Here is a 14,415-nt window from a genome sequence, read left to right on the forward strand (position 1 = left end):
CTCAATCCTACTATTCATTGGTAAAAGAGTAGCCCAAAAGTTGGCGGTGGGTTGTGATGACTAGCTGCCTTCCCTCGTGTAAAAGGCTGAAAGGGCGAGCACGCTTGGTGTGACGGGGATTCGAGCTCGCGACCCACAGATTGCGAGTCGAGCGCCCTAGCCACCTGGCCAGCCCGGGCCCGAAATATTATGTAACAGCTGTTTTTAAGTTTGGTAGGTTGTTCATAATCTGTTATTACTTGGTAACTGTTTGCTATGTGGAATTAACTACATATAAATATTTATAAGAACATTGACATTTGAATGTTTCTGTGTATAAATCTTGATATACTGTGTTTGTTTTACTTTAAAGTTAAGCCAATCTTTTGAACTGTTATATTTTTTGCTCCATTACATTAGGAGGAATACAATGAAAAAATTGGCAGTCACTATTGCAATAATACAGAAGCTCAGATGAAGTTTCTATTCCAACAGCCGCCATGAAAGAGTCGTTCCTTGAGTTATAACCATTTCTTAAACATGCACTACCGGCACTTGTGTTTATTTTTTTAAAATTATAATAAGTAATTAAAAACAACGTTTTATATTTACACAATAAAAACTTTATTGAAGCCGTACGGCTTCCACTTTAAAGTATCTCTACAAGTACATGTTTCGACGTGATCTACGTCATCCTCAGGAGTAACTTACAAGACTATTTTATACTTTCCCCCTTGTCGCATTACTTCATTGTTATTTCGATATTTCCATAAAGAAAGTATAATATATCTCGCCATATATCAACATATTGAATTGCTGGTCTTTCATTTCTATTTAATACTTGATTTTGTTTTTTTATGTTTCATTATTTCTAATGTTTCTCTAATATTTAATGATATAAAACTTCGAGGCTGAGCTAAAACTAAAGTTTTTTCCCATAATATTGTACGTTGGGTAGTTTTTACATGTTCGGCTATAGCTGACATTTCTATTTTATTATTTCTTATGTAACTATTGTGTTCTTGCGATCTATATTTTAAATATCTTTTAGTTTGACCAATATAAAAACTACCACATTCACATTCTATCTTGTCTTATCTGTTAATTCTATTCTGTCTTTAGCATTCCTTATCATATCTTTTATCTTATCTATTTGTTTGAAGATAGGGTAAAAATTCTGATACTTTTTGAATACTTTATATAACTGACTTGTTAAACCTGGAACGTAAGGCAAACTTAGAGTTTCTTTTTTGTTTTTTTTTCATAAGCAGATTGTAATGTGGTATTTTTAACTGAATTTGCATTTTTGTTAAACTTCTCAAATGCTTTGTCTACTATATTTGGTTCAAATCCTCTATCAATATCTATATACTTAATTAACAACAATTCATTCTTTAAATTGTTTGTTTGTTTTGTAGTTATGCACAAAGCTACACAATGGGCTATCTGTGCTCTGCCCACCACGGGTATCGAAACCCGGTTTCGAGCGTCGTAAGTCCGCAGACATGCCGCTGTGCCACTGGGGGGCCATTCTTTAAATATTCCTGTCTTGAACATATTTTTAAAGCTCTATAAACATATGTATAAAATGCTGATATTTTTTGGGTTTTTTATATGACATGATTCTTTGTGTGGCGGCATAACAACAACAAAAGGTTTTATATAAACTGATGTTTCTAAGTTACCTTCTGCTTCTTTCCTAACTAATACGTCTAAGAAATTAATGCTATTATTTTCTTCAATTTCACACGGGAATTGAATTGCTGGTTCTTTACTGTTTAAATAACTAAAAAATTCTTGTAGTTTGCTGTTGCCATGTCGCCACACCACGAATGTGTCATCTACATATCTAAACTTCTGGCTTAAATTTAGCGTTATTTAAAGCTTAATTTTCAAAACTATCCATATAAAGGTCACATAACAACGGCGACAAGGGGATCCCATAGATAAACCCTCTTTCTGTTTATAATAATTTTGATTAACTAGGAAAAATGGATTATCTACACACACTCTTGTTAATTTCAATATATCTATAATTTCGACTGTTGGTACTCTGTTTTCTATTAATCTATTCTCAAAACATCTAATAGCGTCATCTAGTGGTGTTTTAGTAAACAACGATATTACATCAAATGATACCAATAAATCTTCCTTTTCTAATTTTAGGTTTTCAATCTTCTCTACAAATTTTTAGAATTTCTGACTGTATATTTGTTATACAGTTACGTGTTATAAATTTTGCTATTTCATAAGATGATGAACCTATATTTGATACTATGGGCCTAAAACTGTTATTGTTTTTATGTATTTTTGGTATTACGTAAAACCTTGGTGCAATAAATCTACATGGTACTAAACATTTTTTCTCTTCAGGAGTTAAAATTAGGCTATTCTTAACACTAGTTTTTATGTTTTCATGATATTTGTTTATTGGGCTATTCTTAAGCTTTTCATATGTACTTTCTTTCAATATGTCTTCTACCCCCTTGTCATAATCACCTTTGTTAAGTATTACGGTTTGTTCCCCTTTATGTGCTTTACAAACGATTATATTACTATTTTCTTCTATTGATTTTGTAATCAACATTTCATTTATTATAGTTCGGTTTGAATTTTTTAATAATTTTATGACATTCTATTCTAACAGCCTTTACGTCATTAGGACTTCTTACTTTACTTAACTCAGTTTCAATATTTGTTATAATTTCTTCCTTACTATTACTTGTTAACCTACGTGCAAAACCCAAGCCTTTTTCTAACACTTCCTGTTATTTAGTATTTAACGTTTCATTCGAATTATTAACTATTTTAAGTTTATATCTAAAATATTCTTATATTTTTCTGGTAATGTTCTTAACTTACTTTGATTTCCTTTTTCTTTTTCTATGAACTTATTGAATTTATGATCTAATTTTATTTTATATTTATCAATGTCTTTCTTCGTACGAATCCAATAGAAATTTTCACATTCTAACCAGTTTTGTCTATTTTCTTTTGCTGCCGCCAAATGTAATTGATACACTTTGAACTCTAGGTTTGCTATGAAACTTCTTTATTGTTGTATCGTAATCCTCAATATCTGTTGCTTAATCTTGTGTAAACAGTGGTCGATTTTCTTTCCTTTCATGTTACTTTTCACTTGTATAAACTTTGGATTGGTGTTATTTCTTTTGCATTTCACCAAGAAATTGAATTGAAGTATCTTCCTTTTCAACTTACTCCTCTGTCTTACAAACGTTTTCGTTGTAAATCCTGGTGCAGTTTTTTCCATATTCCTTTCCTCAAAGGCTGGTGGTATTCCAGGTCTACTATGACATTTCTTTTTTTGGTGTATTGTAATCTCATATATTTGTTGATTGAACTTGTTTAAACAATTGCTTACTTTTCTTCCTTGATGTTACTGCAATCTGAGGGTCGCGGGTTCGAATCCGCCTCCCACCAAACATGCTCGCCCTTTCAGCCGTGGGGGCGTTATAAATGTTACTCTTAATTTTGGTTTTATTTACTTTCGGGGAAGTACATCTAGTATTATTCTGCTATATCGTCCTCTATATTTTGTAGCTACACTGATGAAAATTGTTCCATAAAGAAGATAGTTTTCAAGAAAGAATGATGAAAAAAGCAAGTCGTCTGATGAACATAAAACATAAAAGTCTATTTAACATCTTAAGCTCATTTTAAACTCGAAAGGTACTCTCACTAACACATTTTAAAGTATAGAAGATTACCAAGGTGGACAAGATACTCAGTCTTATGTAGTAAAAGAAAGCCTATTATAACTCAACGGATCAGTCTGAAAGCTTATAACGCTAGAAACCAGATTTTGATGCCATGGAGGGCACAGCTCAAATAGCCAATTGTGTAGCTTTGGGCTTAACAATAAACAAACGAAAACTTATCCCCTCTCTTTAGCTTATAGCCTATAGTTTTACTAATCTGCTATAGTTACCTCTTTAGCTTGTAGCCTATAGTTTTAATAGCCTGTTATATTTTCCTCTTTAGCTTGTAACCGATAGTTTTACTAGTCTGCTATATTCCCTCTCTTTAGCTTGTACCCGATAGTTTTACTACAATGCTATATTACCCCTCTTTAGCTTGTAATTTATAGTTTACTATAGTATTATATTACCTCTCTTTAGCTTGTAACCCATAATTTTACTAGTCTGCTATATTTTCCCTATTTAGCTCGAAGCCTATAGTTTTTACTAGTCTGCTATATTCCTCCTATTTAGCTTGTAATCTATAGTTTTACAAGTTTGCCATATTACCCCTCATTATCTTGTAACCTATTGTTTTACTAGTCTGCTATGTTCCCATCTTCAGCTTGTAGCCTATAGTTATACAGTCTTGGCCAAAATGTTTTCATATTTTGTAACAAATAAGATCATTATTATAATATGAAATACAAATACACTTAGCACTATCAAAATGAAAAATGCATATTATATTTAACATCTAGATATGTAATTTGTATAACGAGACAGGTTCTATGACATCATGAACGATTTATTAGAACAGCAAACAATTTTATCAGACACCTGTAGAAAGATGTGTAGTTCAACATTTCACCTATCATGTCGCCTAACTGTAAGCTGCAATTCTGTCTTGCCCAAGTAACACGGTGACGGCGGTGAATTCTGGTTAATATCGGTTTTCTGACAGCTCTTCTTGCAAAATAATCTGGCTTGGTCAGTCTCTTATTCACTGTTCTTCTGGATATCCTGGAATGAATGTGTTCATGCCATTCCTGTCGTAAGGTATTGCAAGACTTCTTTCGACCCTGACATGTTAATCTGATCAAAACATGGTCATCTCGGACAGTAGTTTTCCAATGTCTACCAGTATATTTTCCTGGAATAATGATTCCTGTAATACGATGACGTTTCAGGATTCTGGATACAGTACACTGAGGGTACCCTACTGTTCTGGCAATGTCCGTTTGTTTCATACCATTTCTGGACAGTTGAACAATTTGACGCCCTATAACTTCTGGCACGTGACAAGGAATGATTCTACACCGAGTGAAGAAAAATTGTCTGAACAAGGCATTGATCTGTTTCGAATAAGATTCTACTAAAAGCACACTCTTTTATACAAAACAGATGTGTATGTGTGTTTTGACGAACAAATGCTCAAAACAACTTATACAGACCAGAATAACAACTCGTACATGTTTGTCCGATCATACGCTACCTTCTCTGTTACTAATCGGGCATTTATTCAATAACTACTCCGTGCATGTAGACAATAACATCAGTGAAGAATAAAATGCAAACATTTTGACCATGACTATTTGTTTTTACTAAATGCAGTGGAAACTTTACGGACTTACAATGCTAAAATCCGTGGTTCGATTCCCCGCGGTGGAAATGCTACAGATAATCCACTGTGTAGCTGTACACTGTGAAAACAACAACAACTGTCCTAAATGTGTGAAGCTACTTGCTTCAAGCCAGGTTGCTTGAATCAATAAAACATCTGTACATAAGCACCACTTTACTAAAACATAGTAATTCTAATATTTAAATAAAAATTACTTTTACACTTGTGAATTAAAGATCTAGGTTATCGGGTTCAGTTTTTATATTCTCTTTTGTGTTACATAATTCAAAGAATGTCAAAGACTGTCCGTCTTTTCAGTTCACTCAAATTTATAAGTAAGTAAACAGTTCTAATATATGAATTACATCTGTTGTATATAGGTAATCAAGTCAGCACTGTATAACAGTGATGGAAGTTATTATAAAAATCAAAACCAGCATGTCAATAAGATTCTAATCTAAACAAAAAAGAAAAAAACTTGTCCGTTGCCAGTCCTTGTCATTATTTATTAGATCATAACGAAAAATCTCCACAGACAGGTTCTGATTTATACACCTAGGCTCACACCAACCAGCAAAATCAATTTTATGACCAGCAGAGGATTCCGAAACTCAGAGCAGCACCTTCGTGCATCAATCCTGAGGTCGATAACATTGAAATACTGGGCGATGAAGCTATTCACTAGCTTACACCCTTACATACGTACACCCGAATAAACATGAATTTAAGAACGAGTAACGTTCTGTTTTCTAATTTAAAGTATACAAGGCAACTGGATAGATCTTATAAGCGTATTGTTACTCAGTGTTCAGTTTATTTCTCGAACACGTATACGCGACCATGTGTTCCTTATTTTTCACTCTTTTTACAGTTTTAACAAGTTTGATAATTTCACAGTTATGCCTCAAGAGGGAACTGTATTAATTTGGCACGCCACAAAAACAGTTCACAACCAATCAGAGTAAGCAAGCAGATACTATGCAAACCTTACTGTTCTTATATTGATTGTCAGAAATCATAGAATAAAAAAGGTGTTTCTCTAGCAAGTTTTAATAGATATAAATCACATAAATACTGAGTCGGTAAGGAATCGTGCCTTACACATGGAACTTGGGTTATATAAACAATGGTAAAATCCGTAAAGGGTTATATAAACAGTGGTAAAATCCGCAAATCATTAACCCTCAAATTATCAGCTTGTTTTTATGCCGCTCAGTACCGGCGGGGTCCACATATTAAATCACACTGAAAGTATAAAAACGATAATAATACACTGTGTCAAAATAACAACCTTCCACAGCAATCACTCAATTATGGGCTTCAGTAGTTTATTCTTGTTATACCTCACGGAGGCTAACCTGTTTATACTTAATAAAAAAGATAGTACGGTAAAGCTTTGGCTAGCCATTTTATGTATAATAGAAACGATTGCTATATTTTCTATACAGGAGACTACCCTCACAGGAAAACAAAAATCAAGATTCTGAATGTTTGATAAAAGAAGAAATTCTACTTAACCAAAAGTTTTATCGTCGCTCTAGAGTATTCGTATTCTTACGTTGGCCTCTTCTCTAGTGTAAAGGGCTATCAATTCACTAGTTTTCAAAACGTCATTTCCTAATCCATTAAAAGTGCTTCCATTGCAGTGGCGGTATTGTAAGAACTGTATAGAACGTGGAAGCAGGATGTCTCCATTAAAGCTGCACTCAACTAGTCTTCTCTACTTACACCAAACTCTTGACTTACTAATGTCAGTTTGTGGCGAGAAAGAGCAGTGGTTTCCAAAAGATCGATATACGAACCACCGACAATGATGGTTCATTTATTAAATCCCGGCCTGGCTTTTCACGCTCTATCAACTTCTGTCATCCAAAGCATTACGGAGGATTAAGGTTTGGAAAATTGTATATTTACTTGATTTCTGGGTCGGACGTAAAATATTACACTATATCTACAAAGTTAAGATATGAGTGGTGGAAGTTAAAAGGTCCTTAAGATTACAATGAGGTAGAAACTGGTTTTTTATTGAATTGTGAAACACGTATATAGCGTATATCATCCTTATTCTCTGATATACTTCAGGATAAACGTTGGAATCAAAATTAAAAATAGTGTAGAATTCTTGCTGATTTGCATAAAATACTTATTCTTCTTGAAAATGCATGCAATTACGTTCCATGATGTTTAATTGGTATTAATATTGCGTTCCATGATGCTTAATCGGTATTAATAATACGTTTCATGATGATTAATTGGTATTAATTTTACGTTTCATGATATTTGTTGGTACTAAAATTACGTTCTATAGTATTTATTGGTATTAAATACAGTTGCCAATATATATATTTATATATCCTTAACACGATAAGACTTTCATGCTTAACTTCGTCGGACGACTGTCACCTAGTGGTTAACGTGCTTGAACTGTGAATCCGGGGTTCATGATTCGTGGTCCTTACCGACAAATTGTGTTACGAGCCTTGGGAGCGTGAGGGCTTTAGGAGAGTAAGATTTGTCTATCATTAGAGCAAAATCACATGGGCTATCTGCTGTGTCCACCGTGGAGAAGCGAACCACATATTTTAGCGTTGTAAGTCCGTAAACTTAACATTGATCCACAGGGGGACGAGATGGACAGTAAATCTCACTGTTCGATTAGAGTATCCTAAGAGTTAGCGGTGGGTGCTGTTGACTAGTTGCCTTTTAATTAGTTTGTTAGTTCAAAATTAGGTACGGCTAGCGTAGATATCTGAAAGAAACCTAAAGGTAACTTGTTCATGCTATAACGGCTTTATTACTACAAATTTAACAGAAAGACGCCAAGAAGATAAACGTAAATACCATAGTAATTAACTTTTTTTTCGAATTCCGTACCATTATGATTAAAATATTTGTTTTCATACGGGAAGTTTAAAATTATCAACTAAAATAAACTAATAAAAGTATAATATATCCGAGATATATACTCATTAATATAAAAAAATAAAAAGTGCCATCACAGTTGACTTACACTAAAATACTGCTAATAATAGTGGAGATTTACACACACAAAAATTAACATTTAATTTTAACCTGCACTAAGCTGTCCTTCGACCGTTAAATTGTGTATTTTTTTTTTCTAAACAGCGTCTTTTACTTGTTTTATCACCAATCTGTACGGTAAATAATCCGCGATGTGTTCGTCCCATGGGATCAAACCCCAAATTCCAACATTACAAAAACTTGAACCTATCCTTCAATAGGTCTGTGATATTTCCTGATTGGCTGAAGGACATGCCAATCAGTGATCGCCTTACCGGCCTACGTTGATCTGACTCATTTTATAAGCTGTACTATTTCCTATAGATCATTTTCCAGACGATTCTGCTATGGTTAGTGTCTGGCCAAAAGCTTCAGCATATATTTATTTTGGTCCAGTTATCAACGCCATTTTCATGTTTTGAACAACTCGACTTTCAAGATCTACGTATCTACATGAGCCGATGTCTCTATTTATGAACGTTATATTTTAAGATCTGTGCAAGAACTCAGCTAACAGATGTTTCCGTATATCAAAGCTAATAAGACTCTTTAATATTAAAAACACGTGACGGTATTTGGTATTTTCAACCTAAAGAACACCTCATATGACACGTGGGATTAATGGCCAAGCTGGCTATCCTTAATTTCCATATGCTGACCAGAGACAAAGGACAACCAAAGAGCAGTATTTTCATCCTACGTGGCTATAATTTAAATCAAAAGTCAGAATCGATGTCACTGTTATTATTTCAACTTTGGGGGCTTTTAGAAGCATATCGTCTCTCGAACCTTTGAGCTTCAGCCCTTATCCTGGCCATTAAACCAGTAACCTACACCTGGCCGTAGCACGTGACAACCACAACAATATAATTTTTAACAACAGAAGTACATCAAAACAATGCAGTCAATTAACATATTGGGAATTCATATAGTCGGATTTATATATAATAGAACTATATAAACGATATTCAAGCTTATAACATCTAGCACTTTCAACGAAGCTTCGAAACTGAATGACTCTTGCGTTGATCATGTATTGTGCAGACCCAGATAGATTAGGTTTACAAGTTGAAAATTTTCGAAAATAGTGTTCTTAAAATTTTTGGTGGTCAAAACTATGCAATGGTATTGAGTGGTATTGTACAAATGTCTCATACCTTAACCTTGGTCTCCCATAGTGTGCGTGTGTATGTATATATCAGACCGACACAATTTTTAATTTTTTCCAAAATTCTGATCTGGAACGTATTAAATTTGGTCGAAGTGACATGCTAAATTTAGCCCCAGGTGTTTCCTTCTTTAGCAGTGTCTGTTTCATGGATTAGTTGTAACCTATACTTTACCTTGAGTGTGTGAAGGACTACTTTGTGACTTGGAACAGACTTCTATTTCTAGTCCAGTTTGTTTTCATTTCTCTTTTTCATTTACATGTAGTTTTTCTTCCATGTACTTCAGGGTTGAATTCAGTGTATCGATTTAAGTCACAATCACATCATTTTGACGATCAACCGGTTTGTATATAATTCTTTTTTTACCGTCATGTTTGTTTCTTTGTTTGTAGTTAAGCACAAAGCTGCACAATGGACTATATGTGCTCTGCCCACCACGGGTATCGAAACCCGGATTCTAGCGTTGTAAGTCCGCAGACATACCGCTGTGCTACTGGGGGTGGGGGGGGGGCTTACCGTTATGAATAGTATTTATTTGTCTGCCTTCGCACCGACGCTGGTCTGTTTTATGCCACCTGGGACAAATTACTACAAGTCACAACCACATCATTTTGACGATCAGCCGATTTGTATTTAATTCTTTTTTTTTTTTTACTGTTATGAATAGTATTTATTTGTCTGCCTTCGCACCGACGCTGGTCTGTTTTATACCACCTGAGACAAATTACTACAAGTCACAACCACATCATTTTGACGATGAGCCGGTTTGTATCTAATTCTTTTGTTACCGTTATGAATAGTCTTTATTTCTTCTACTTTCGCACTGACGCTGGTCTGTTTTATGCCACCTGAGACAAGATACTACACCTATCCTTTTTCAAACCAGGTCCTCGAATCTATGTTTATTGCTGAAATCAGGTAAGTATATGATCGGTTTATCCTTACATTACTATGATTGTGTACAATGTGCAAAGTTGATTTTTCAAGCTGATACAAACTCGCTGGAATTTTTTATGTAGCGTGACAGCCACGTTTCGTAGCATTAACGTGTATTCATACTATATTAAACTTAGAATTAACAAAAAATCCCTCTTTAACTAGGTTTATCTTTCTTGTAACTTATCATATTTTTTTTGGTTGTGTTTACTTTTGGTAATTTATGATGGTTTCGTTTATTTGCTTCCGCGTTTTAGCGCAAAGCTACACAGTGGGCTGTCTGCGCTTTGTCCGCCGCAGGGAATCGAACCCCGAATTTTGGCGTTGTACGTGCGTAAGCTCATCGACGACATATTGGGGAACATGAGCATTTAACTCCGTCCTTGAGATAAGAACAAGTTTTATTTCCTGTGATATTTTCAGTTCACTACAGCAGAATAACTTTTTGTTGTTTTTTGCGGAGAATACACTTAGGAACACATGACAACTCCTAAATAAGGAGTATTCCCAATCACGAAAATATTATATCGTGATGTATTCGTTTGAGTTGCTTTATTGTAATGTTTACAAGAATGGTTTTACCGTTCTGAATACTGTTTGAGTTGCTTTATTGTAATGTTTACAAGAATGGTTTTACCGTTCTGAATACTGTTTGAGTTGCTTTATTGTAATGTTTACAAGAATGGTTTTACCGTTCTGAATACTGTTTGAGTTGCTTTTTTGTAATGTTTCCAAGAATGGTTTTACCGTTCTGAATACTGAAAAATTATTTTTCGACTGAATCTTCAAATACATTTATTTCCCATGGTTTCTTATGTATAAAATTTGAAATATGTGATGACAAAGAGAACAAAATTTGAAATTATCAAAAAAAAAAAAAGCTAAAAGTACATTGAATAAACATTTACTCACGCCTGGCATTATAACTCGTTCAATATCTTTAAAAACTTCTTCCCAGGATTCCCCTTCATCAGGGGCCTGATCAGGGATGAGTTCTAGGATGTAGCCCGGGTGAACATCAGGAACCACTCGTCGATCCCGGATGTTGGAGATGTAGTCTGCTACAAAATCAACCATTTGCTTTCCACAGCGACGAAATTCTTCTGCCTCCATTTCGACGTATTAAATCAACCAACTATTCTGCATAAAATATACAATGAAGTCACTGTATTTTACTATATGCTTTGCAACGCCGTTCACTGAAAAAAACTTAAGTTAGAAAAACCGGTTATTTTACCCGTGGAAAAAAATATACGAGTTATTTTGGCATTTTTGTGAAAAACAAGTTTTGTTATTTACAGTTGACGTAAAAAAATATTAAAACACTAGATATTGAGCATTTTAAAAACTATACTATATAACTTTGAATGTAATGTTAGAGAGCTTAATTAATCACCAGACATAAAAAATAAACCACAGTCAGAGGTAACCAAGGCAATCGGTTGGCAAGTTAATATTTTAGTGGTTAGATAGTTTGACTGTTCAACACAACGAGTGAGACAATAGGAGATCGTTTTATTTAATTCGGTCTGATGTGGAACAGCGGTAGCTTTCGGAACTTACAACGAAAAAATCCGAAGTTCGGTTCCCCGCGGATGACAGAGTTGACATGTTTCTTCCACTTTTTGTGGAAGAAAGGAACTTATTTAACTAAGTGTGAATTTTAAGTTCCGGTAAGGCAAGTTTGAATCTCGATTATCCAAAGATAAAATACTTGTTTTAATATCCATATTCAATGGAACTACAGGTGTTTTGTTTTAATGTATTGTATAAATTATTACATATGAGCTCTTATACCTTCTTCACCCCAGTGATCCATCAAGTCTTTATTTCTCACCAAAACCTGCAAGTCATCTTATCCGTCCCAACGGAATTGAATAGAAAACCCCAAAGATAATGGATAAAACAGCTAATTTTTCGTTTAATTGTGTCCACACAATAATTATTAATTAAGAATTACACATCAATGTGTTGTTTATTCATTAATATTATCATTTTTGCAATTTTAAATTGATAATCAACACGTTTATTATATTTTACATTTTTAGGTGTTATTTTTCAGTCGATAGATGAATTTACTTTCTCAATGCGAACTCACTGTCATAAAAAATGTATACTTAAGCAAAAAGCTACACAAAAAAGTTATTTGCGTTGTGCCCACCGCGGATATAGAACCCCGATTTTTGTAAGCTAAATAGTTTGTTTGTTTTCGAATTTCGCGCAAAGCTACACGAGGGCTATCTGCGCTAGCCGTCCCTAATTTAGCAGTGTAAGACTAGAGGGAAGACAGCTAGTCATCACCACCCACCGCCAACTCTTGGGCTACTCTTTTACCAACGAATAGTGGGATTGGCCGTCACAAATATTGTTATGTTGTGTTGTAGCCTACAGAGTGATCCATGGCATGCGCACATTTTTTACTAACGTCACGATAGTACATATTGCAACTTTAAGCGTCCCTTATGTGACATCATTTTAGTGTCTACTGACTGACTGACAGACAACACATTAGTGGTGCGAGTTGTTAAAACAGGCGATCCCTCCAGGGGGCCTTTGGTCTCCTTTCGAGGAAATAGCTACAGGCTACAAACTAAAGAGTGGAATATAGTAAAAAAGTATTAAAAATTAGCTTATCAAGTGTGTACTATAAGAAAAACACGTTGAAGTGTGAAAATAATTTCAGTTTATTTAGTTTATATCGACTTCGGAGCTGGTTAAAAACTAGTTGCAGCGCTTTAACGTATATATATATATATATATAATGGTCAAGTTTAGATGTTCGTTATTGTACGTGTGTGTTTAGACATTAATGTATGTGATATGTATTCATAATACTCTCTTTATCTGTTCATTCTATATGTGGGTTCATGCGATCGCATTATTTAGTGTGAAACTGACTGGATCCCAGTGCCGTGTATGGTGAGGCTCATGAATACATACATGGTTTTACAATGAGCCTGTGATAAGCTCGCTCTTATCTTCTGTATAGAACTTTCAACAGTCTTTATGTTTCTTGACATCCATATATCCGAAGCTTCTCTTTACGTCACGCAATCACGATTAATACAATATCAGTGAAAGAAAAAATACTTCTGCAGCATACGTTGAGTTTAATCCTTTATAATATACTTAAAACCTCCATAGTCACACAAAAGGCGAAAACAAAACCTCAATTGTATTACTGTTGCATATAAATGCTAAGTGTGTGAGTATTATAATAATATTATATTTAATATGAAAATTTTTTTTTCAGATGACCCACTGGCATTCTCCACATTTTCATTCTTTCTTTCCCACAGCCAACTCTTTCCCTGCCATTTGTGCTGACATCTTAAGTGGGGGTCTGGGCTGTATAGGATTTACGTGGGTAAGTAAACAGTCTGTGTGTTCAGTGTATTAGCTGTTGTTGTTTGTTTTAGAGTAAAGCCACATTGGGCTATCTGCTATGTCTACATCAGAGAACCGAACTCCAGACTTTAGCGTTGTAAGTCCGTAAACTTATCGCTGACCTACTGGAGAACTGATGTGTATGAGAGTAATTGTAATGTATCACTAAGCCCAGTAGTGCTTGGTATGTAGAGAAGGGCCGAGAAAAAATGGCTGCCGCATTCAGTCTATTACTCTATGATGATTACAAGTAACTGTTAAAGTTGAGTTATAGCCTTATTTGAGCACCTAATTACCATTTTCGAGTGTTTCACAACTTGTAAAACTACCAATACCTTTAAAAATTGTTGCTAAAGTGGAGAACTTGGAACTTGCTAAAGAGCCAAAGTGTTCATCTTTCTTTTCCCACTTTAGCCAAAAAAATGTGTGAAGTTTTCGCAATGGCTTCAGTACGACAGAAAAGCACTTTAAGAGCACTTGGGAACACAATAGTGTTTAGTATAAGCTAAAAAAAAATCATAATTCTAGTGTAAACGATGTAAGTTGGTTTATAGTTATGCACAAAGCTACACAATGGGCTATCTGTGCTCTGCCCTCCACG

The 14,415-nt window shown here is 34.5% G+C and overlaps 2 protein-coding genes across 2 annotated transcripts in view; one reads left to right on the forward strand and one right to left on the reverse strand.

Moving 5' to 3' along the window:
* LOC106460318 (aromatic-L-amino-acid decarboxylase-like) overlaps positions 1-14,415 on the reverse strand; it is a 48,215-nt gene that overhangs the window by 24,242 nt on the left and 9,558 nt on the right. The window contains exon 2 of the mRNA XM_013920010.2: positions 11,340-11,567. Within this exon, the coding sequence (XP_013775464.1) occupies positions 11,340-11,540 (201 nt within the window). The 5' untranslated portion in view covers positions 11,541-11,567. The remainder of the gene's footprint in view (positions 1-11,339; positions 11,568-14,415) is intronic.
* Positions 6,827-14,415, forward strand: part of LOC106460322 (calcium channel flower-like) — a 91,524-nt gene continuing 83,935 nt past the window's right edge. The window contains exon 1 of the mRNA XM_022387028.1: positions 6,827-7,193. The gene's annotated coding sequence lies outside the window, so the exon portion shown is untranslated. The remainder of the gene's footprint in view (positions 7,194-14,415) is intronic.

This window comes from Limulus polyphemus, unplaced genomic scaffold (genome assembly GCF_000517525.1).
Source record: "Limulus polyphemus unplaced genomic scaffold, Limulus_polyphemus-2.1.2 Scaffold751, whole genome shotgun sequence".
NCBI lineage: Eukaryota > Metazoa > Arthropoda > Merostomata > Xiphosura > Limulidae > Limulus > Limulus polyphemus.